The sequence below is a fragment of the Theropithecus gelada genome, chromosome 10 (assembly GCF_003255815.1).
Source record: "Theropithecus gelada isolate Dixy chromosome 10, Tgel_1.0, whole genome shotgun sequence".
NCBI classification, from domain to species: domain Eukaryota; kingdom Metazoa; phylum Chordata; class Mammalia; order Primates; family Cercopithecidae; genus Theropithecus; species Theropithecus gelada.
This window is the reverse complement of record NC_037678.1, coordinates 79,990,534-80,016,200: the sequence shown is the minus strand read 5'-3', so window position 1 is coordinate 80,016,200 and position 25,667 is coordinate 79,990,534. Positions and strand designations below refer to the sequence as shown.

At 36.6% G+C, this 25,667-nt stretch overlaps 1 protein-coding gene across 2 annotated transcripts in view; it reads right to left on the bottom strand.

The window, feature by feature from the left end:
- PLCB1 (phospholipase C beta 1) overlaps positions 1–25,667 on the bottom strand; it is a 753,090-nt gene that overhangs the window by 219,648 nt on the left and 507,775 nt on the right. For both annotated transcript variants that reach the window (XM_025399458.1, XM_025399457.1), the window contains exons 5-9: positions 20,861–20,940; positions 19,088–19,141; positions 17,613–17,688; positions 9,766–9,866; positions 8,361–8,527 (exon numbers count right to left, since the gene is read on the bottom strand). In XM_025399458.1, coding sequence (XP_025255243.1) covers positions 8,361–8,527; positions 9,766–9,866; positions 17,613–17,688; positions 19,088–19,141; positions 20,861–20,940 — 478 coding nt within the window. The remainder of the gene's footprint in view (positions 1–8,360; positions 8,528–9,765; positions 9,867–17,612; positions 17,689–19,087; positions 19,142–20,860; positions 20,941–25,667) is intronic.

The following is a 25,667-nucleotide window of genomic DNA, read 5'->3' as shown; positions in this document are numbered from 1 at the left end:
AATATTTCAGAGAAGTCTATGAACATACCAAACATGAAGTTAAGAAGAACTTGGAATGCACTTGGGGACGACAATGCCATTTTTCTGTAACCCTCTGCAGAGGCTGGAGAGTCAATAGATGGAATTTAAATGAGATCTCAATCAATAAAATCCTAGAGTAGCTTTTCAGCAGCTTTTTCAGTGCAGTAACTTAATTAAGGCATGAAAAACATTGGCTACATCATATAGTTTTCCTCTGTTTTTGTCTTTTGGGAAGAAAATTGATCTTATTTGTGTTGACTTTGTTGATTCACTTCGGTTCTATTTCCTCAACTACTTTGTAGGTAATCTATATAAAATGACTTAAATGGATGCTACCTTAATTGTAAGGCAGATCTTTAAACTAGTCAGTATTTCCTTCAGAGGAGTGGTTTTTAAACTGAACATCCTGAATATCCCAGGGTTTGGGCAGACATCCCTGTAGAGAATGGGGTGGGTCAGAAGGGGAGACAGTGGTAGGGCAACAGCCACCATCACCTGTATTCCAGGCTCCCCTCTATTCCACCAAGACAGCACCTTTAAAGCTTTTCCCTACATATTGGCCTTTCTCATGAGACTTTGTTAGAAGAAACAAACAAAGGGTGCTATGTCTAGGACCAGTTTGGAAACCACTGCTATAGATATCGATCAATAACTTCTAAGTGGACTGTGTTGCAACTTTTTTCTAAGCAAGTCCTAATGGAGTGCCTAGGGGGATGTCTGGAGTAGCGGGAAGAATTCTGCAATGGGACAAAGAAAATAGGGTCTTGGTCCCAACATTGCCATTTCTGCAAACTGCCTCTTCTAATAACCTGACAGTTTGACTAAGCTAAATGGCTAAGTCCTTTGTAGACTGGAAATCTATGATTTGAGGCCACTGGCCAGGGCTTCATGATTGGAAACAATGAAGACAATAACGTGACAGATTGGCAGGAATGATGAGGCATAGCCTCTTTCCATTTTTTTTTTTCTCTGAATGCTCAGCAACTCTGACCTTACCCATCTTTCACTTTTAATTCCCTTAAGGCCATTTATAGAAAAGTGCTTGTCTTAGTTTAGGTTCTTCCAAAAGCAGGATCTGAGACAAGGATTTGAGCGCAAGTAGCTTTTTTGGGAGTTGACCCTATGAAACAACAGTTGAGAAGAGAAGTGAGACAAGAAGGAAAGGCAGCTAAGAAGAAGGTTATGAAGCAGGTTACAGCTGTGGTCAATTAGGGCTCAGTCTCATCAAGGAACTCTGGGAGAAAGCAGAGAACACACATCAGAACTTTGCAACCCAAGGGGCATAGAAGATGAGGTATTTATTCTTCAACTACTCCTAAGGCATACAATCCCTGGGAATTGTAGCCTGGCTGTGAATGGACTGACAGAAGGCCCTAGAGAGTTACCAAGTGTGTAGGTGGCTGGGTTGGAACCATGAGTGCCAAGGGACATGGGACTAGCACAGGTGTCTGCTACATTGCTGGTCTCATCCCATTTTCAGATGAAGAACCTGAAGCACACAAGTGAAGTCTCTTGCCTGAGGTTTACTGGCTTCATCATGACACTATGCCAGCCTATTTCTTTAATCTGGGCATGTTTGATCTTTCAAGGATGGAGAATAGAGATTATAATCATCACTATTATTAGTTTTTATAACTTCTACCTAGTAAAGTGAAATGGTGCTGGAAAAATATGATTCAAAAAATCTACATTGAAGTGATAATGAAGTAAACAGCAAGAGTCGAGTGTACATCCCTACTCTTATGACTATAATTATAATTCCATTTTAATAAAAAGGTATAGAAAAGAATGAGTCAGAAAGGACCATTTGTGCACAGATATGACATGCCATATTTTTTTCAAGTTTCATTAATAAATGATTATTCTTATCCTTAATTATAGTACATTAAATAAGCCTGTTAGATGAGAAACAGCAATATTCAGGAATACCTCAGCCCAAGGCTCTGAGTCTCACTTTTGACTCATAAATGTTTTAAAATAATTTGGCATAAATGCCAATGATCACTTTTCATTAGTTCAGGTCAACGACAATTTAGCCGACAACAATGAATATATGTAACCTTCTTACCAAAAGCATCTTATTTAATTCTTCTGGTAATTCTCTCAGGAAATAATTTCAAAGTTGAGAAAACTAGGGAGCAGGGCTAGTCAAAGAAGTTAAATGGCTTGGTAAGGCCAAATAAAGAGTCATAATGAATGACTGATTTCTGACCTAGTTTTAGTGTGATCTACTCTTTTTATCTGCCAAGCGACCACTATTCCTTCCCTTAGGAAGCATATCCTGGTTGAATTTTAGGGAACCATCTCTCTCCAATTGTCGGTCTATGTGGTTTGTGCTTTAGGTAGTTGACCCCTTATGGGCTCTTGGGGGAGTCATATGACTTAAGCCTGTCCGTTTATTTTTATCCCATCCTTCAGGACACTGTGATTCTAATTTAGAAGTGGCCTTGAGTGACTGAAGCCATGCCCTGGATTCTGGGACTTTCACTGGAACCATGAGTAAAAAGGATTTCTGTGTACTAGGACTGGTGAGCTATAGGCTTGGAGCTGTTGGTGGCTGTCTTGGCATTCAGGAAAATCTGCCTAAGAACTAGAGCCAGTATGAGAAAATGATGAGAGATGAACAAAGACAATTATTGATGACATGACTTGATCTCCTGGATATGGTCATGTCTGAAACCATTAACATCTTGACTTTTTGCTTATATGCACAAGTACATTTATTCAGTGCTTTAGTTTGAGTTACATTCTGCCATTTTTTCAACTGGAGGAGTCTCACCTAAAATTACAGGTTTCAAGTTTCCCAAGTCCAGTCTCTTCCTATCACTCTCAGCCTATTTCTTGGTGTTGACAATGAGAGAACATAGCTCAATTGTATAATACGTTAAATAAAACTATATTGAAAATGCAATAGGGCTTTTTTCCTACTGATACAATCATTATTCGCTTAGCTCTATTTAAAGGAAAAAAAGCTAAAACACTTGCTATATCTGAACTGCTACTACTTTGCTTAAAACCAAATTGCTTCGCCATTATAATTTTGAGTTCATTTCAACTATTAAACTATTAACTCAGTGAGTAGTGTCACTAAAAGGGATTATATAGCTTCGTTTTTATGATTTAATTACAACAAAGTGGGGATACTTCTGTATAGTATGCCTTATAAAAATTTAGGAGGAAGAACTGATGATAAAAGGAAGGTAGTTTGAAACATCTGCTATTATAATCTGCTACATTAATTCAATTATTTAACAAACACTCATAAACACCTGATCTTCACAGAATAAAAGCATGAAAAAAATTACTGTTTTCTTTTGGTTTGGCAGTTTAAGTAAAATTTGACCTTCGTTCATAGATATGTAAGTTGAAGTCTGCATTCTGTTACCAAAGTTACAGACTATAGACTATTTTATTTTTCATGCTAATTTTACTCACTGTGTTTCATCTGAAGAGTTTAAGTGATTACAAATATAACTGTTTTGGAGACACTGATCTTGAAAGTATGACATTCATGAACATGTTGTTTTCAAGAGGCAGTGGTCATTGCATATTCCTGTGCCAGGAATATCTTAAGTCTACAGTGCAAACAACATGCAAAGGAGGAAGCTTTTGCTGACCAGGGGCCATGGTATTTTTCAATGTGTGATTTTTAAATGGTAAAAATAAACCAAACTCCCAGGAGAAAAGTATCCTCTGTGACAAGACTCAAATTCTCTCTTTGTGGAACCCACACACACGACCCAGCCTTAGACTGCACAGAAAGCCTCTGATTATTTATAACCAACACACACATCTCCCAAAACAGAAATTTCAGCATGGAGATGTGGCTGACATGCTAATTACAGCAGGTCCTCAGAGGATTAAAGTCTATTGTCCCTTCTGGAGTTTTATTTCATACTTCCATGTGTCACCCTTTTAGTCAGCTAAACTATGGTTGGCTTTGGCATTTGGGCTTTTGGTGACACTAAAAATTTTTCATTTAATTTCAAGTCTATGTTTTATGTAAAAATTATATAAAATGCAAATAAAGGCTAAACAGCATATGTCAGGTTTGTATATTATTTATTTGTTTAATACCTACTTTAAGATATGTTTCTTGTTATCAGAGAGTGTGTGTGTCTCTGTGTATGTGTATATATGTTGTATATATATGTTATATATGTTTATATTCTATTATGTATATTATGTGTGTATCTCATGCTTAGCATTTTATAACAAATATAGGCTATATGGAAGTGCCTTTCTCAGGTAAATAAGACTTAATTTCCTGATGAGCACTGAGATCAACACCAATTTAACTAACACTTGGGCACATCTGAAAACAGTTAAAATGAAAGCAGCAAAAGAATAAATTATAATGTAATATTAAACTTCCCTACTTATTTTCTTATGTGTTTATTGATCCAAATGTATTAACTACTTGACTAAAAGTTTAAAGTTTTAAAGTCTGTAGCTCATCTGTGTTAAAATCAATTCAGCCCAAATGTTATCACTTCCATGAACTGTCCCCTACAGGAAGAAATCCCTTTATCTTCATGCTTACTGCACTTTTCTCTGTACTTTTGCTACTCAGTGTGGGCCTTTGCTCAGCATCTTCTGCCTCACCCAGTAACTTGTTAGAAATGCAGAATCTTGAATCTGCATTTTAACAAGGGCTCAGGTGATTCAGGTGCACATTGGGTTTCAAGAAGTAATATTTAGATATTATATTAATTATGGATATTAGATTATTAATAGATTTACATATTATATTAATAATATAGAATTATACATATATAATATATATACGTTTAAGAGGAGTGCAAATCTCTAGGGACATAGGGTTTATCTCTGGGTCTGTCACTGTCTGTAGCCTCTTGCCTTTCACTGAAGAGTTATTAAATACTGAAGTTATGAATGACTTAATGTAGGTTGGCTTGTAAGTTTGAGTTTGTAAGACTAGAACATGGGAGACTGTGTGCTTCCTCTAGTACCATTTGGCCTGCTTTAAACAGTGATAGTAACAATTTAGGCCATTTACTGAATGACTATTGTGTGCTGAACTAAACATTAACAGACACAATCTCACTTTATCCTAAAACAAGGCAGCTATCATGAGTCCCTTTTTGTGTACATGACTTAGAGCTGAAATGACCCTACTAAGGTCTTTGTAATTTGACTTCTAACTCCTCAAGAGTTGAATTTCTTTCATATGGATTCTAGAGAAGAAGGAGCTACAGATACAGCCAACCAGAACTTCTGAACTGGTGCTGGAGTCCCCTGGGGTGACTGAGGATGCATGTTATATGGTAGCAGGTGGCTGGCCCATTAGCTACATTCCAGCTGTTGGACTCCAAAGCCTCTGTCCTTCCCACGTGCTAGATAAGGCTTTAGGTAGAGATGGCATTAGCCAAAATTTTTCTGTACAGAGAACACTAGGTAACATTCTTAAGTGATCAGTTGGGGCACAAATACTTTGGGTCACTGATTAGATCCCACCTGCAAGTCTACATTAAGGATTTCATCATAAGCAGGTGCATCTTCTAGGTGCTGGGGAAAATAAAAGAAAGTTTAAGGCCCAGAAATCATGTGATCTCCTAGAAAAAATAGACAACGACACCTGTGGAATAAAAACCAACACACTACACTTCAAACATTGAGAAGAGTTAACTCTTATTCATCGCGTTACACAGGCCCAGATTCTTCTTTCCAAATGCTTTGCAGGTTTTATTTAATTCAAATCTACAACAAGCGAATCAAGAATTCTTCTGTCCTTAATTTTGAAGATGAAATAATGAAGGCATAGAGAAGTTAAGCACCAAGGTTATATAACTAGTGAGGTGGATCTCAGCTTTGAAACTCAAAAGTGGAACCACTATTCTATGTTGCTTCTTTATACTGCTATTAAGGTTGACACAGAGGTTTTGTGATCAATGTCATATTAAGGTATGGAAAAACAGATAGAGTTGCTTTTAAAACATTTAAATTTTAAAATATTTTGTGTGCCTCTTTCAATTTGAAATTCATAAAATGGCACTAAATAATTTTGCAAATGCTAGGAGACATCATCTTAATTTCCATTAGAATCAAAATGGGTTTTTCTAGGGTTATAGGGTTTTATAGTAATCTATCACAATGTTTTCTCTTTGTACCCTCTATATTGTGCGAGTCATCAGAAGATGATGTATGGAGGCATCAGATACCAGCTGAAGCCTGGGCCATCAGCAGTGTGGTGTGAAGGAAGGAGGAAAGGAAAAGGCTTACACTTTGGAGTGTTTCACTGGTTTCACAAAAGCTTTTTGTTTTCCTAGTGTCATGGGCTAACTGGTTTTTAGAAGTGTTGTTGGATTTGTTGTAACAATGTGTATGTTATTTTTGGAGAAGTTTGGATTTTAGAAGAGAACTGCTACCACTACTTGGGCAAAACCTCCAAGATGTGCCCTGCTTCATGATAAGGGGAAATCTCATCTCTTGTGTACTAGAGAAGAAAGGGCAATCTATTTAAGTAGGTTTGGAGGGGCAGGCCTGGCCATGCCAAGACATACTGTTGGGTTAGTTGTTTCCTTTAACTAATCTCACCTTCACAGCATCAGTAAGAATGATGACAACAACTAAGGCAAAGTGCTTCACCAAGAAAACAAATGAAAACTAAAAAATTGCATCTAAAAATTCCCAAGTAGTAGCATGTAGGATATAATTAATAGATTTTATATTTATACTTCTTCTTCTGTCTTTCTTTTCTTTTCTTTTTTTTTTTTTTTTGAGACAGAGTCTCCCTCTGTCACCCAGGTTGGAGGGCAGTGGTGCAATCTCGGCTCACTGCAACCTCCATCTCCTGGGTTCAAGCAATTCCCCTGCCTCTTTTGAGTAGCTGGGACTACAGACATGTGCCATCATGCCCGACTAATTTTTGTATTTTTAGTAGAGACGGGATTTCACCATGTTGGCCAGGCTGATCTCGAACTCCTGACCTCCAGTGATCCACCCGCCTCAGCCTCCCAAAGTGTTGGGATTACAGACGTGAGCCACAGCACCTGGGCCCATTTATACTTCATGCTTTCATTTTCCACTTAGAGGACCAGTTCCAGATTAAATATAATGGGTTAAAAGACTTTTAAATTTACTTTTATGACAATCATTCTTATTTATGACTATAAGCTTGCTAGAGCTATTTATGTTACTTTAGAAAATGCCTGCATATTAATATATAATTGATTTCTTTTCAATAATTGGTTAATTGTACTTTATTTTCCTCCCTATGGAATATCTAGGCAATCTACAATAACATCAGTGATAACACACTAATTTTCTTGGTGAAGATATTTCAATCCAGATGAGAGTTAGTCTTCCAGTGGAAGATCTTGTTCAGGGACAGTGCTGCCACATGTAGTTGAAAACTTGGAGTAATTACATCTTCATGATCTTATTTTGGCAATCCATTTTCCCAGAATCAAAAATATAAATTTCTTAAAAACTTCCAGGTGGCCGGGCGCGGTGGCTCAAGCCTGTAATCCCAGCACTTTGGGAGGCCGAGACAGGCGGATCATGAGGTCAGGAGATCAAGACCATCCTGGCTAACACGGTGAAACCCCGTCTCTACTAAAAAATACAAAAAACTAGCCGGGCGACGTGGCGGGTGCCTGTAGTCCCAGCTACTCGGGAGCTGAGGCAGGAGAATGGCGCAAACCCGGGAGGCGGAGCTTGCAGTAAGCTGAGATCCAGCCACTGCACTCCAGCCTGGGCGGCAGAGCGAGACTCCGTCTCAAAAACAAAAACAACAACAAAAAAAAAAACAAAAAACTTCCAGGTAACTTAGAGCTGCCTTTGGGTTATCAATTTTTGGATTGTTTTGTATTTACAACACTAAGTTTTTCTACACAGAGAGCCGAATTTTAGACTATTTCCCCAAATAGAAAAATTTATCAGATAGTATATACTGGAAAAAGATAAGGGTCTCACAGACTAAATATTCTCTTCAGTTTTAGAACTTTAGAAAAATCTGTGGACCACTTCACAGAACTTTCTAGAAAAAGATCCAAAAGGGTAACCTAAAGATAGTGAATTTCCTGTATGAGAAATACGCATTAAGTCACTGGGTGAATTTGAAACAAAACAGGATTAGACATTTAAAAAATATGTTACATGCATTCATAAATATAACAACAAGGACAAAAAAATCACACACCGAAGTTTAAAGAAAAACCTACTGCACTGAACCTCCAAGTGATTTCAGATAGAAAGGGATGCCTTTGTAAACAGAGGAAACTAATCTAATAATCATTGGTGTTCCTAACTCCCAGGGTGTGACTACCCCCAATCAGAAACAAGAGCTTCCCTTTGGTGTGAAAGGAAGTACTGACCTTTTTTGGCGAGGCTGCTGTTGGGTTCATACTTCTCAATCAATACTTGGACTTGCTCTTGTTTTAGAGGTGGATAAAGTATTTCATTAAGCCGAGGATCTCGCTGCTTAAGGTTGATAAAATCCATCATCTGGTCAACGGTAAGATATGGTTTGCTTTTGGCACCACTAAAAACAGTTAAAAACCAATAAATAAGAATTTTTTAAACTAAGTTTCATTCATATATTTGCATTTAACTCTAGGGAAATAAAATCCTGCTATACTTGATAAGAAAATGCTATTTTGAAACTCTTATCTTGCCCTAAAAACATGATTTTTATACCTCTATGGGCTGCAAATATCTTGTGCAATTGCTACCACTAAAACCCAATGCTCTTGAAAAATACCAAATGGGTAAGAAAACTCACAGTAGAAAAACACTGCACGATGTGCAGAAGGGTGCACCACTCTAAACAGAACACAGAGGTTTTTTGATTATGACAGTAAATTTTTGGTTTAATCATCCAACTCCATATCCCTAATCATTTAAAGATGTATTTATTATCATTACTTAAACAACCTGTTTGAGCATTTTTAAAAGTTACAGTTAGGCTTCAACAAGAGACTATAACTCCTCAACATATCGTTCAAACTTCCCATTTCAATTGTATTGATCATCTAAAGACAAATTCAGTGGTACAAATGTTGCAGGTGTTCAATAAATATATGATGGCAATGAACAGCACAAAGCAAGAATATGCAATGTCATTTTCAGCAGTACTGTTTGCCTGTCTTCCATTTGAAGAAATCCTTATTTTGTTTACCACATTTTGTATTGTTTTTCTGTCATGTAGATTTCAGTATTTCAGGAAAGGTAAACTGCTAATTTCCCCATATTTGCCTTAGTGCCTTGGTTTCTTTCTTTCTTTTTTTTTCCTTTTGTTCTTCTAATCTTTCAAAAAAAGTAATGCCTTAATATAAGTTTATAATTTCTAACATAAAAGCAAATAATTCTTCAGCTAAGGGGGTTCTTAGTAATCCAAACTTCTCATGTTGCTAATGTGGCCCAGAGAGATAAACTAACTGGTTCCCAATCCAGAGTTCTTCCTGCGACATGAGTCTATCTCCACTAAGCCAAGATGACTCCCTGTTCTACCCATAATCCTTCAACCATACAAAGTTATCTGAGCATACAAAAACAACTACCTCCGACAATATATCACAGCAAACTTGTACTCATTGAAAGCAGTGGTTGCACCTCATGGGCAAGATTATATGATCCTATCCAAAACATCACACAGGAATATTGCTTTTAAACATAGTGTATGATATTCTTCCATCTCCAATTACCACTCAAAGTCCTGCTCTAGTCACCTGAGAATCAATGAAAGCTGAAAAAGATGTGGGTTAAAATGTGTACTCTTACAATTCTGAAAAGATGTTATCAATTTCAGGTCGAGGGCAAAGGTTGTTGAGGAAAACTCTGTACACTTCTGGAGTGAAATCTTCTTGAGGTATTGAATCATTCTGGGAAATAAAACAACAGAGTCAGCAAATGGTCTTTTTCTTTCCCCAGCTTCCTCCCTCCCTGTTTTTTCTCTGTCTCTTCCCTCCCTTCTTCCTCCCCTCCCTCACCTTCTCCCCCTCTCTTTCCTTTCTTTTTCCTTTTCTTCTAGGAGGTCAGGGTAAACATTCATAACACACCTATGGGGTTGACCGTAGCGTTCATTTGGACATCGACTTTAGGGTGTCAAACCCTTTTTTCTGTGGCTTTTTCAGTTTAATTTAAGCTTAAGAAGTTTCTCCTGCTAAAGGGATGTTAATGCCATTTCCTACATACATTTTCTAAAGTAAGTTAGACCTACGAAAGATAGTCTGTTTGGCAGAATTATTTTTAGGTTTGTTTTTTTTTTTTTTTTACTTGAATCTTTTTTTTTTTGAAGTAATTACCGTAGAGACAGACAGAGTCAAAATGAAAACATAAATTCCAATTTTGTGTCATTTTTTTTCAAACAATGTTCCCTCTGGTTTAAATAATCTGATAAGTTGTAAAACAGTTTTTGTAAGTAGGACAGCACTAGTCATTATTTTTCCACTGATTGCTCCTGGTCCTATTGTTTAGGAAGCAAGTCATTGATATAAAAGGCCACTTCTATGACTTATTTTTCTGTTTAGTTGGGCTGCCATGGAAACCGGAAGCATGTATTCAAGCCTTTGTTAACAGGAAGGACATTTTTCATGCAGTCTTCCTATTTCAGGTACGTGTTAATGTGATTATTTTTATTTTTCAAACCCTTAAACAAAAGAACACACCCTTCCTTTTACTGTTTTCATATGTTTTGAAATGTACAGTTATATAAATGTCTAAAAATTACTGTCTGAAGTTGTTCACCACTTGCAAACAGATAAGAGAACTTAGCTCATCACTCGGCCAATAGCAGAAGACCCATATTTGTGGAATGAATGAATGAAGTAATATTTCCTTTACTAAATCCATGTATAGAGATAGAAAAAAATCTATTTTGCAAAACAGAATTTTGAGACAACCAAACAATATATGAATCATTAGACATAGATGTGTTGTGTCATTATAACTTAGGTTACTTGAGCACAAACTTTGAAATAAACACAAGTGGTCAAATCCAAGAGCAGTGGGGACTTCTTGTGAATTGTTTTATTAGTATTTTGGCATTCATAGAAAGGGAACAAGTATAACCTGCAAGCACGTTTCCAAAATTCCACTTGATTTATAGAAAGAGAGAAATCTCTTTAGCTGGAGACTGCACACTTTTCAGTTCCACCCTCTCTCTAAGTTGGACACCTGGAGCTCTGTAAATAGTTTTAATAGATGAAAATGACCCTATCTACCTTACTTATTGGCTGTTAGGCACAAGGAAGAGAAATACTTAAAATCAATTGCGAGAACGTGCTCAATAGCACTGCTGGCCGACTCAAGTGCCTCCAGCTTTACTGGATTCTATGAACCCCAAGTGTGTTCTCCTATTTTCCCTACTAAATAGAGTTCACCTCACTTCCCCTTCTACCAACTTCATCCATCATACACATAAATTAATTTGATCTAAGGAGAGCAATAATTGTCATCCTTCACTTACTGACCTCTCTTTTCCTTCCCGTCTCAGTTTATAACTTCTTTTTCTGGAAAGCCTTGCCTTCTCCTTGAACTGGGTTTTGTCTTCCAGTTGTGCACACATCACACCTTGCATGTCTCACATTTCAACACTCAATGTATTGTGCTCCCAGCTATACAGTTCTCTCTATTCTTTGCCAATCTGCAGATGCACACGAGCTAGGACATGTGTCTTGTCTGTTAATGGCTCTATTTCCAGTGTGCCACATAGAGTAGGTACAAATAAATATTTACTAAATGAATGGATGTAATTTATTGAGAAATGTGGAGAAATTGACAGCGAACACTCATGTGCTGTTATTTCCTTTGAAATATCAGATTTAACTAACATCATTTACATAAGAGTCCTGACACATAATTTGATGGAACAATATGCTTTACTAAAATCTTACCATTGTTCATGCACCAGCTGTGAATTAGGAGGGGTCAAATTAATGAGATAATCTGAATAAACACAACATTATTTTCATTGCGAGTTGGATGTTAGCATATTGAAAGAAGAAAACATTTCAACATAGCTGATTTTCTTTGTCTCATTTTTCTTTTGCCCAACTTGACTGATGAGGATACCCCAAAGTCTTTGGGGTTAGTAGGTGAAAATGGAAAAAAAAGTGTCTGGTAAAGAGGAGTTAAAATAAGTAAGCATCATTGAAAGCTAAAATGAAAGGGTATAGTGGAGACGTTTAGGTAAAAGCTATGGATAATCCCTAATTCCTTGCAGTTTAAACAAGACTGAAATTCACAAAGCTAATTCACATACTTTCTCTTTCTGGATCTCACAACTTGGTGAAGTGAATGGCACGGATTCATTTTTCCTGTTTGTCTAGGAGGAAATCCAAGGTCTAATACTCTAAAGATCCTACCCAATGTTCAAATATTCCTCTGTGAACCCTTCCTGACCACATCAGCTAGACATGACACTACTTTTTCTTTGTGTTCACAGTCTCCCTTTATCTATCTTCGTCATTGCATCCTTCCACAGCTTTTCCTTTATTTTTTATATGTCTTATTTTCTACTGAACTATGAGCTTTTGAGTGACATGACAATCTCTTATTTAATTCCTTTGTGTTCCCAGTATGGTGCCCGGCATATAGTAGATACCTAACCAGTGTTTGCTGGATGAACCCAGGAGATGATATCAGACCTTGGGTCCTCCCTTTTAATCCAGGACTTGGTCCATCACATCAGGCACCCAATACAAAATGCACTGTCAGTGATTACTTCTTGTTGTTTGACCTTTTTGAAGGATGACTTAAGAAGGCTAGTATAATCTAAATTAGTAATCTGAACCAGGCCCATTTATTTTAGAAACTGCAAAGTATTGGCAAACTTGAAAAAATTGAATTGCTTCAATACCATGCTTGTATACAAGGACTCTCAAGGGAAAAATTTTAACAATCTTGGTGGTAGCACTGGTGGCATTTGCATTTCTAGATTTCATAGACCTGGTAATGTCATATCCAAATGCCAGATTAAAAATAAAAACAAGATCCCTCCAATATATGCGTATGAAAAATACTCAAAATGAGAATAATAATTAGCATTTACAATATATCAAACATAGTTCTATAAGCTTTACTTGAATATTTTCATGTAAGCCCATCAACTCTTTGCAGTTGGCATTATTACTGTACTACTTTTATAGATAGGAACGCTCAGGTGCTAGGAGGTTACAAAACTTGTCTAAGGTCCTGGGTGAGCAAATGGGTGTGATGAGGTGACAATGACTATATTTTGAATCTGAGTTGCTTAATTCTATACACTGTAAGCAAGTACACTAAATATTCCTATTAGTTTTGGGATGGTGGTTTGCGTTTTCTTCGTTATACATTTCTAGATTTAAAAAATAATTATACGAGAAAAGAGTACTTAAATTTTGGAAAAAAATTCAGAAAAAATGTTATTTTAAAATATATTAATTCATTGAAGCAGACTCTAATGACTAAAGTCCACATATAGACTTGTTTGTCTTGACAAGTTGATGGACAATTTCCCAGTAAATTCAGAAATTCAACATATTGTTAATATTTTTATTTTGAAACCATAAATAAACCATTGAATTAGCCAATTAGCCATGGAATACACGAAATAATTACAAGTAAATCACTCATAATGAACTGAATACTTAATGTGGTTTTAAAGTAGAATTTTGATATTAGTGATATTAAGAATCACAAATACAAAAATGATTGTTTCTGATTTATATTCAGGATGTAAGGCACAGAAGAAAGGCAATATATTACAGTTACACACAGAAGTCATTTTACACATTTTATTCATAGTATTTAGTAAAATTTATACTATTCTTCAAATTTAAAATAATTAATTTCTCTTTGTATTACATGTGTGCCCATCAACTACAATAAACTTTGTTATTTGAAACAAATACATGGGTTTATTCCTGATCTTCTTCGTTAAAATGCAACTCCATATGCCAGTGCTATGGCAAGACTACTATACAATTCCAAATGTCACTGAGCTCTTTTCAAGTTAATAAGCCTTAAATCAAGGGAATTTGGTGCAAATAAACTATTTTCAGTTCTCTGAAAGTTTGTGGGTAAAGTGGTAATTTTTTGAATATGGAACAGTTTTCAAGGGTCTCACTGGAAAATATGTTTGGGTTGTTAATAGAAGGATGGCAATTGCTTTGTCTCTCTCTTTGGATTCAGTACTACCTTTTAACAATTAGGGTAACTTCAGGCTAGCAACTGTAATTTCGAAAGAGTAGTACCTTCTAAAGGAACGTGTTATTCTAGTGGATCATGTCGGCCAGGATACAAGTTCAAGTGCCTTATTTATCCCTAACAATGTGCACAAAGATCCTGTTTAAAAAAAAAAGTCTCAACAGGATATCCACTGTGTTTCTGGTAATATATCTATTTACAGAGCACAATTAAATCTAGTTTAAGTGACTTGGCTACAAAATACGCTCCCATTTATGCAGAACCATCTATGATTTATATAACCCTTTTCTTCCGTGGCTTGTTTAAAATGCCTCTTGTCAATATGACCAACATTTTTTGCTAATTAATGGATATTTTCTAGAGTCATTGTTATGTAGAAATGAAATTTTTACAGAGATTTAAAACGGAGTTTTGATTCGTCATAGTCAGTTCACAGAAACATTTATTTCCTAGCTCTGAAACTGTCTTTGGTTTTTAGATTTTTAAAAAGCATTCTAATTTTATAAGTCATCCAAGTAAATTATATTTTACTATGAATTATAATTTTTCAAAGTTTTAGCATAGAGGTTGTTTTTTAAAGTTATCTCCAACTTTAGATAATTGTCATTACATTTAATTTGTTAGAGATAATTTTTTCCAATTTAAACATAACTGCTGTTATTTGAATCTCATTTTCCTTTTAAATTTGTCTGCAATTGACATTGGTCTGGTAGTTTGAACATATAATAAACATAGCAGATTACGCAATGTATATTTATTGACTGAATGGTCAAAATCCAGTTGTTTAGAAAATTACAATTTACGGGGAATTGGTTGATACATTTAATTTTCTATTCCTTCTTTCCCTTAGCTAGATTCATAAGTTAAATATTTTGATTATTATATTTTACGAGATGTTATCCAGAAAAGGTAAAATCAGAAGTGATTGCAAAGGAAAAAGAATTCTTTGCATGTCTTTGCAAATCCATCTCTCAGGTTTTCTCTTTATGCTTGAATGCAGCAGTCTTTTTCAGTTGCTCAAACCCAGTAGGGCAATTATTTCCAGCCTCAGGGATTTGCATGCATTGTTTTCTTTTTCTGGAATGAGCTTCCCTTCTTGCAATAGTAGCTCTCCAGTCTTTCTTTTTATAGCACTTCCCCCAGTTTACAAATGCATTTGTTGGCATGCTTATTGGCTAGTTTCCCCAGAAGACTCTATTGTCCTTGAAACCTTGAGTTTCATTTTCTTCACCACCATATTCTCAATGCCTATGGGCACATAGTAAGTGCTCAAGAAATATTTGTTGAAGTCGGGGACAGGACCTTAACTGTTATATTGTTCCTATGTTCCTACTCCAAAGCATCTAACAAAAAAGCAATAGCAAGCAGATTCAAACATTTTATTCTGCTTTATAAAATGAAGGTGAAAATGTTTTGGGGGAGCCTTTCCACAGCTCTGCTCACTTTTTGCAGCCTTATTAGCTTTTTCCACCTATAGAAGAAAGGTGATAGTGGAGAGGTGCTCTTATTTCGTTCTTGTGACGTACCAAAGTTGTTAATGAACTTTGCTGTTTGGAAAAGTCTTCACAACAATAATTGGCTGATAAATTTAACCATAGCACTCAATACTTTTATAATTCAATCATAAGTCTAAGAATGGCTTTGCAACCTTATTCAGTGCAACTTGAATATTGCTGGCACATTTTGAGGGGCTCAAAGGTTCTTCTTATGCGTTATCCTTAGGTAAATGCTGCCTTGTTGCTTAGATACTAAGATAAAAATAATTTGTAATAGAAAGGAGAGCTCCGCATGAGAAAAAAGTTTTATGCAATGGACTTCCAGAAACAATCGTAATAAATCATTTTAGAGCCAGTAACGTAGAAATTAATCAAAATGAAAGCAAATTATTTCATTTGAGGTGGTTAATGTACATGATGTACCTTGTATGTGTCAGGCATAAAAACAAAAAGCATGTTACGTGCTTGTCCTCTCACTTACTTTACCACCGTATGAGCAAAGTAGGTGTTATCCAAACTAGTTAGATCCTGCACCCCTCTCAGTAAAAACTTTCTGAGCACAACTCTGTAAAGTAGGTAGATAAATTTATTTATAAGCACACAGCACCATACTAATTGTGTACATAGCTTATAAATCTTAAAACTAAACATTCTAAAATGCTAAGGTGAGAAGAAATCAATATTTCAGATATCTTCCTAAACATAATGGCTTCACACTGACCCAGGGCTGGAAAGCCCCAAAGTAGGGCTTAGCCTGCAAGGGTTCTTGGCTTCACTCAGGAAATAATTCAAGGACAAGCGAGTGGTAGGGTAGAAGAAAATAACCTCACTGAGGCAGCAGTGTTACAGCTCCATGCCTGTTCCCGCAGAGCAGGGCTACTCCATAGGCAGTGTGCTGAGAGTAGCAGCTCAGCCAGTTTTGCAGTTATATTTGTACTGATTTTTAATCACATGTAGATTAAGGGGTGGTTAATACAGAAATTTCTATGATGGGGTGGTAATTTTTGGGTCATGAGGTCATTACCGTGGAAAGGGGTAGTAATTCCTCGGTGTTGCTCTGGCAATGGTAAACTGACATGGGCATATTTTATGGAAAGCTGCTTCTGCTCCCCCGTTTCATCTGGTCCTTAATTTGGTCCGGTGTCCATACCCCACCACCAGAGTTGAGTCTCGCCTCTTAACTCAACACTATCATTAGCTAATATCTTAAAAAAAAACATCAAGAAGCGTTTATTGTGAATAAGTTTGAAACCACATTGCAAATTGTCATCTTGATAATGCTAGCCTTTTTTGGCTATTTTAGAAATGTTACCTTATTAGGTAACTTTTTTATCTACAAAAAGCAATGGTCATTCTAGATTGTAATATTGATTGGAGTTATAGGAGTAAAAAGAGGCCTCGTCAGAGTCTTGACTGTTTCTAGCCTGCTCTATAAACTTTCCTCAGCCTTTGTTCATTACCCAGTTCCAAAGCTGCTTCTACATTTTCAGATATTTGTTATGAGCAGAAACCCCACCTCTTGGTACCAATTTTCAGTCTTACTCTGTTTTCTGATGCATATAGCAGAATACTTGAAACTGTATAATATATAGGAATCAAAATGTATTTTCTACAGTTTCAAAGGCTGGGAAGTCCAAGGTCGAGAGGGCACATCTGGCAAAAGTCTTCTTGCTAGTGGGGACTCTCTACTTTGGCAGAGGTGGCACGGGGAATCAGATGGTGAGGGGGAAGAACATGCTAGCTCAGGTCTGTTTTTCTCTTCTTATAAAGCCACCAGTTCCTCGCCCATGATAATCCATTAATTCATTAACCCATCAATCATGGAGGCTCTTATTTTCCTCTTAAAGGCCCTATTTCTCAAAACTGTCATATTGGAGATTAAGTTTCAACATGAGTTTTGGAAGGGCTGAACATTCAGACTATAGCATAACACAACATGCTCACCCTTGAAGATGGAAGACTACAAGCCTCTAAAGCAGTTTCAACTCGCTTCCGGTCTGCTGAAAACAAGCGATATATGCTGTGAAGTGAACACAACAAAGGAGAGAGGTTTAAGTGGCACATGGATCACAGCACTAATAGATGATCCAACTCAAAATATTCCATTCAGTCAAATCTATTTGTTATTCATATTTAAAGAATGAAAAGATACATTCCTCCAAGCATTTGCATCAACCTGTGTGCTTTTTAAAATTAAGGTATCCAGTAAAAAATAAATATTTTAGGACTATGGTGCTGACCCAGTTAAAAAATATTGTATTAAATAATCTCCAATATTAAGCGCTAAAATAAACATCCTTATTAATTCTGTCCCCTTGCTACTACTACCCATTGCCCCAAGGTGTACCTTGCATTATTAATAAATTTAATTTTTAATTTCTGTTTATTTTTAAATTAATTTCTTTTCTTTTATTTCTTTTCTTTTTTTTTTTTTTTTTAGAGACAGGGTCTCACATTGTTGCCCAGGCTGGAGTGCAGTGGCATGATCCCAGCTTACTGCACTTCCCATGCTCAAGTGATCCTCCCACCTCAACCTCCCTAGTAGTTAGAACTAAAGGCATGTGCCACCACACCTGGCTAATTTTTTTAAATTTTTGCAAAGATGGAGTCTCACTATGTTGCCTAGGCTGCTCTCAAAATCCTGGCCTTAAGCAATTCTTCTGCCTTGGCCTTCCAAAGTGCTGGGATCACAGGCATGAGCCACTGTGCTTGGCTTAATTTGTGTATTCGCAGAAGCTTTCTAGTAGCTTGTAAGTCAAAAGTTAAAGACTTTTGGCTGAATATGACCTAGAGATGGACTTGTTTTGGTTACTAATTTGATTTAAAAATAAAACTTAAGTACTGCACAATTTAATTTACTAATTTAGGTTTATGAGTTCCATAAAGACATTAGACAATCTAATACCAGGTGCTCACCAGTCCCACAGGATATATGGTAGAGATGAGCTGTTGTCTCCTTTAGACAAGGTTTGCTCTTTAGTTTTTCCTCCTCCTCCTGACCTGTTTCGTCATTTATATTCCCTGCCTGGCTCCAGTTAGCATCTGAGGTTGCAACCACTGCTTGAGGGCTACAGCCATCTTGGTAGAAAGAGGCACTGAGGTCAGCCAATTTCCACTCCCAGAATAGATCTGAATCTCAGATGGCCTTTTGGTTTTAGCAGTAAGGGTCCCTCCACTTCCTCCACCCACTTCCTGCTTTGGTATTTCTTGAAAATAATGCCAGAGGAAAGGGAAGCCCCGGGGAGATGTCTATGAGGAAAGCAGCTGCACTGACATGAGACATGTGTGAGGGAGGACGGGGCTACCACGCATTTCCACACTCCCACTTAGGCTGCTGGAGAAACAAAACAGAGCCATGGCACGGATTCAGATCTTTGAGGAAAATAAAATGAATAATGAGAAATGCTCACAAAGCTTACTTTTTGAGAGGAATACGCCCTTCTGGAGTGACTTGCAGCTTAAGTTTAGTATAGCTGTTGGAGAAGCAGAAAAACAAGGGTTTGATTTTTTTAAAAAGGCTTTTTTTCTTGAAGAATAACATACACTCAAAAAAGCCCATGCCTTTGTATACTTTGTGACATTTCCACAAACTGCCCAAGTCTCCACAGTTGGCACCCAGATTAAGAAACAGAATGTTGTCACTTTAGCGGCATTCTAGAAGCCCTTCCCAAGGGAACTGTTATCCTGACTACAAATAGCATAGATTACTTTTGCCTGTTTTTGCACCTTACATAAAGGAATCATACTCTTTTGTTTGGCTTCTTTCACTCAATAGTATGTTTCTGAGATCTAACCATATTTTGCTTATTGTTTGCTTATATATTCATTCTCAGAATGAGAACTCTAGGTCACTGTTGATGGATGCATACATTAGGAATTCTACTTCAGGAAGCTGTACACATTAAGGCCCAGCAATCCTAAAGTTAGATGTGCGCCACAAAAATATTCACAATATGTTCACCAAAAGACATGTGCATAGTAGCTATTCATAGGGAGACATCTTTCTGGAATAGACATTCGTAGTAGAGATTGATTAGCCAACTAGCAATAACGTGCTATGTTTCAGATAAAACATGTTATGTACCTCTGTGTCCCCTTTCACTAACATTGCATGGAAGAACAAATGTTCTAGAAACATTGCCTGGAAAACATATTCTAGAAGAAGGATGATAAAATCAAAGACAAGGTAAAAAGAAACAGGAAGAAAGGAAGGGAAGAGGGGGAGGCATGAAGGAAGAGTCCTTAAGGTAACAAACTCAGGAGAGGAGGCAATCCCATAAAAAAGCCCTTAAATGAAGACCTGAGATATTGACTAAAAGCAAAAGGAATTCATAGAAGAGTAAAAAAAAAAAAAAAAAAAGAATGTGGCTGAGGTATTATGTCTGGAATGATGGGTATGTCTTACATAAGAAGAGGGAAGACAACTCTGTTAAACAAAATAGAGGACCACCTATTAATGTTTCCACTTGTGGTTTTGATTTAAAGACTTCCTAACCTCCTGACCAGCCACAGCTTCCAAAACGAACACAACCAGCTTTCCTTGCTGCTCATCTTGCCTAAGTCATTATTTTCCTTGGTCAAAGAAGCTTTAGAAAGGCTGTGGCAATTCCAGAGTGATCTGGCAATTTGTTTTGCTTTTCTTTCCTTATTTTCCTTCTTCTCTTTCCTTTAGATCCTTTCTCTTTTCTTACTAACACTTGCTGGGATCATCTACATGGGATGGAATCAGGACATCAGCCTATTGATTTAAGTAGTCAGGAAAGGTATTGTAGCATCTATCAGAGATCTATAACTCTAGAGAAATGAGGAACATCTGCTGTTCCTCAGATTAATAATTGAGAGGACACACGCAGATGTAGAAGCAGAGGATTATCTGATATTAATAATTTTTAGTTCTGAGCACAGCTGCCAGGATTTGGAAGTGTCTCTTTATTGTGTGTCAAAAGCACTGACATTCATGCAAGTTCAGCCCAGGTGTAACACGGATGTGCAGCTTGGAGGAAAGAGCAATCTTTCTTGGAAGTCTTCCAGTTCTGAACCAGGGAGGTATCAGTTCTCTAACAAATCCCAAAGGAAAACTTATGTTCATCAGTGTGAGAAGTCAGTGTGGCATAAACAGAAGACTCACAAAGGAGAAAGGAAACTGACTCAGAAGAAGCAACGCCCTTAGCAATAAAATTAGAGTGACTTACGCTTTTTCCAGAAATGCATCCCTGGACATGTTTTGGGCCAGCAGGTTTGTTGCCAAACTGAAAACCTCATTTGTCCATTCCTGAAAAATGTAAATCACACTTGCATTAGCTTAAATACTGCACAGTCATTAGACACATGCTTTTAGCTTGGCTTCCAGGAAGACACATTAGTTCAATGTGTATGCCAAAGGTTTTTTGTTTTCTTTTGTTTTATTATCCCTTTTTTGGGTAAAAATGACATAAGTAAATTCAAGTCCCTGAGGGACTACTCTTTTCCTAAGGAGATGTTCTTTGTACACAAAGATTTTTTCCGCTTTTTAAAATTTGTATAAATAGAAAATTGCTATGTTTCCCTTCAATAACTAAACACTTTTTACTATTTCCTTGAATTACAAACAGATAAAGAGTCATTAAAAAGTTTAAAATATGATCAAATATGTTTCCAACAGAACATGCAAACATAATCTTCCTGCTCTACTATTCATGCCAAAGCAGCTATACCTGATATCTTTAACTGTTAACTACAGTTCTAGAAATTCTCTATACCAGTCAATCACAATGCCACACAATATGCAGTATTCTCCCTTCTCCCAACACTGTCAATGTCTCACTACTCTCCTAATCTTAATCCCTACCTCATACCACAAAGCAATGATCTCACTAGGCTTCCAAGATAATGGAAAAGAGCAAGTCTACAAACAAATATAGAAGTTCCATTCTGGGTGATTATTTGGAACACGCAACACATTCTGGGCCCAAACCCCTAGAAAATTCTCCAAGAGAAGATGACACAAGAGCTAGGTCATCATCTGATATTGTTGTAGTTAACTCGGCTCCCTCTTCAATGAAATAATGTCTTTTAGTTTGATTGCTTTGACACCTGTTTTTTTGTTATTTCTACTTTTGTTTGATTTGTCTTTTGTTTTTTGCTTCCTGACTTAAGGAATATGATATGATAAGGAATGGAATGATGAAAGGAATATGATAATATGCTGTCACGTAATACAGTAACATTCGAGATGGAACTGGAGGAGCAGGGAACAGAGTGATTGGGAAGAAAAGAGGGAAACCTGAGCAGAGAAAACTGGGAAAAGAACCAGAGGTGAGCTAACATGGCAGGAGTTAGAGCAAACAAAAAGTAGTCTAATAGGAATTAGAAAAGAGAGAGGGGGTAGCAACAACAAAGTAGAGTTGTGGTCAGAGGATAAAGAGCATTTAAGTGTTTGGAGATAAATTGGTAAAAAAAAAATGTGATACCGGGGCTAGGCTGCATATCAGACAGATTATCTGGCAGCCAGGTCAAGGATGGATTTGAGGCTGAGAATCCAAAGAAAAGTAACTCAGGTAGGAAGCTGTAACAGTCCAGTAGTCCAGGTGAGAAATACTGAGACTTTGAACTCTGTGTGTTGGCAGAGGACTTAAAAAGACAGTACAGAATAGCTGCAAGACAGAAGCAAAATTATTGCTCACCAAGCTTTATGTAGACACAGAAGAGCATTTCACAATAACTATCTAACAAATTAAAAATCAATTTTCCTCAAAATAGGTAATTTTAAACTAAGAATAATAACTACTGGTTTCAAAAATGTGTTTCTGGTATAATATTTTATAGGCTCATGGCCAAGCTTTAGACACTTCTAGCTCCCTGCCAACTTTCTGCATGAGTAAAAGTATCTATAATTGAGGGCAAGATATAGTTTTGTATGTTTACCAGGGGCTAGTTTCACACCAGAAATAGGTACAGCATTAGAAAGAGTTGGGGAGATTTAACTACATAGAGTAGTTTCATTGCCCTAAAAATTATCTGTGTTTCACTGTTTATCTTGTCCTCTATTGAATTAATATTTAAAAGTTCCTGGGATATATAATAATTTAAAACAAGATATTTTAATATTGGTGAGACATGTAAAGGTCCTAACTATGTTTTAGTGTTTTATGTTTATTTTTTATTTATTGGCAAACTCCTATTGCTGTCATTGATAATGGTGTCATTCTGATCACCTCTACTCATAAGGGGGTGGCGGTGTGTGATGTGCATAAGGAGGAACATTGTGTGACTCAGCCAGCGTTGCCTCACCTGGCTGAATACATTTCTCTCACTACTGGCATGCATTAGAATTCATCCTGCTGAGCATTTGTCTTAGTGACGCAGTGAAGAATCTTTTCATGGTGAAAGATGGTACATGAGCTGGAAAGCCTTTTGTTAAAATCAGAAAGGACTATCTGATAACTCACTGCACTTATCATACTATACTGAACATCTAGAATTTTGGAAAAAATTCTGGTACAGTTTTTCTGTGTTAGGTAGCAGTGAAGATCTTATATCATGGTCAAAGTGTTCTTGTTTTTATCTTATACTCAAAAAGAAATGATTGCCAATCATACATAATTATAAAAATACCCCAAATAAACTAAAAGCTAGGAAACATATTAGGACTCAATATTGTCATGATTAGGACAACTAGCATAATAATATTGCTCAAATCAAGGAAAGGTGCATAATTATTTTCAGATAATGTTATTCAAATATCTTTAGGCTACAGTTGACAAAAGCACTACTCTAACTTAAGAAACAGGAGAAAGTATTAAGGGCACTGTGTCGTTTCCTGTAATTGAAGGAAAAACTACAGTCAAAGAATGCATTTATAATACACGATCATCAGGAATTTGGAGATTGAATGCACACAGGCTTTCTTCATTGCCATTACGCTGCTCTCTTCCTGAGGGCATTTTTCTTTTCCCTACTGACAGGTTCTTCCCCTGGGCCACCAACTTCACCAAGAGTTGTCACATATGGTGTCTTTCACCACCAGAGAAGGTCTGGCTAATTCCTTCATTTTCAATAACAAGAATGCTGGGAAAGGTCTGTTTGGTCTACCTCTTGAACAATCAATCAGGTAAGAACCTAGCATTGTCCATGACAACAGAGTAATTGGATCTGGGAAAGAAGCAGTGACCAGAAGAGGGGAGAGTATAGCAAACATGGCATACGCCCATTGCGTAGGAGCCCTGTGGGAAAGCAGACAGAAGGAAAGGGTGTGTGTTGTTTCATAACTTACGTGGGATCTCATAGTTCTGCCTCGCATTCTTTTTATAAAATTGGTAATAGATTCATAATCACTGAGTTGACTGCATAAATGAATGTGTAAATGAAAGTGACTGACTTCCATGCTTTATAATTTATGTCTTTTAAAATTAGTTTTTATATCTCCTCTATTGTTATAAGTTTCAATAACCATTTTTGGCTAGAGGGCTTGTGATACTGGCTTTATGCATTTCTGTTGTAACGTGAACTATATTGGAATAGTTGGCAAACATTAGGAGTCCTAGATATAACATGGGACTAGCAAGTTCTCCGATTAATAAAGTACAGAAGCTTTTGTGTAAGGGTTTGGGCATCTATGTTGGCTAGGTAGACATACTTATGCTTTGGTTGATGTTTTGGGCTGTATTCTGAAGAACTGTTGCTCAAGCATCTTTTTTTCAGATAAGTGAAGCACTGTTGTGCTAAATGGTATCCTGATCGTCTAAGGAAGAGTCAAGGCTGTCAGTTCTAGCATGTCCTAGTCCTCTTGACATTCCTCTGCCAAATGGGAAAAGTTTAACGTGGTGAAATAAAATGAAAATGAACTTAAAGCGAATTCTTCAACAGGAAAAATTAAAACTCCCCCAAAGAGCAACGTCCATGGCACAGAGTAGAAGAATGGAGAGATATTTGTTTCTGTTGAAGTTTTTCACAATGAGACGATTACAGTTGTATCACTGGGAGTCTCAGGTGTATTCTTAGCATCCACTGGGGAGACCTCCTCCCTTCCCTCCTGCTAGTTTCCTGAGTCATTGTTCATTTATACAACTGAGAAAATGCTAATTGTGTGCTCATATATGGAACCCCCAAAGTTTCATTTCTGTGGATTTCATGTCAATCTACCATATTCCTGAAAAGATTCTTCCAACAGTCTCATGTCACTCTTATGAAAACACTTGCTATTATGCCTTTGAATCCTAGCAGTCTCAGTGTTAATTATTACCTTGGTTGTATCTGCCTCAGTGCTGCGTACCATAGACAATAAATGTAAGTGGGGTCTTTAATAATAATTGATATTGTTGTTCACTACAGAAATAATTCCATTTGAAAAGATCACATAAAAAAGGATTTTTGTAAAAAAAAACACTGCTAATTTCCTTAGTAAGATGTATGTGAAACAGAAAAAGGGGAGCAATCGCAATTTCTTGGCCATTAAGCATGCTGCTTATCTGCTTATTATGAAATCAGTTTGACAAAATTAAAACTGCATTACTTGAAAACTGATTAGTGAACTAGGCACAGGTAGTTCCTCATTAACTTATAATTTAATGACAGAATTCTGCTGAAATATAATTTTCTCATTTGGAAATAAATTTGTTTTAAATTACCTTAATCATACCTTACAACTTTATTTTAAACCTTGTTGCAAGCTAGATTCTTCTCTTCAAATGAAGAGGGTATTTGACCCTTGGTAACTCAATCCCGTTAGTTCTTCCTCTGCTATGAGAATGATTCTTTGCCTTTGGCCTTGATTGTTCCATCTTTGATCATTCTCACTGCCTGTGAAGGCCATGGAATAGTGACTCTTAAACACAGTTTTTTTTTTTCTTGTCTTCTAATTTAAAAGTAAAATATTGATATCAGTTTATTTAATGGCTCTTCCTGACTTTCATATTGCAGATCCTTTTTCTAGCTTATTATGAATATAATTTATTGGATTTCAGAACACCATTCTACTATTTTCTAGCTGGGACCTTCTGCTAAATGCTATCTAATATATAT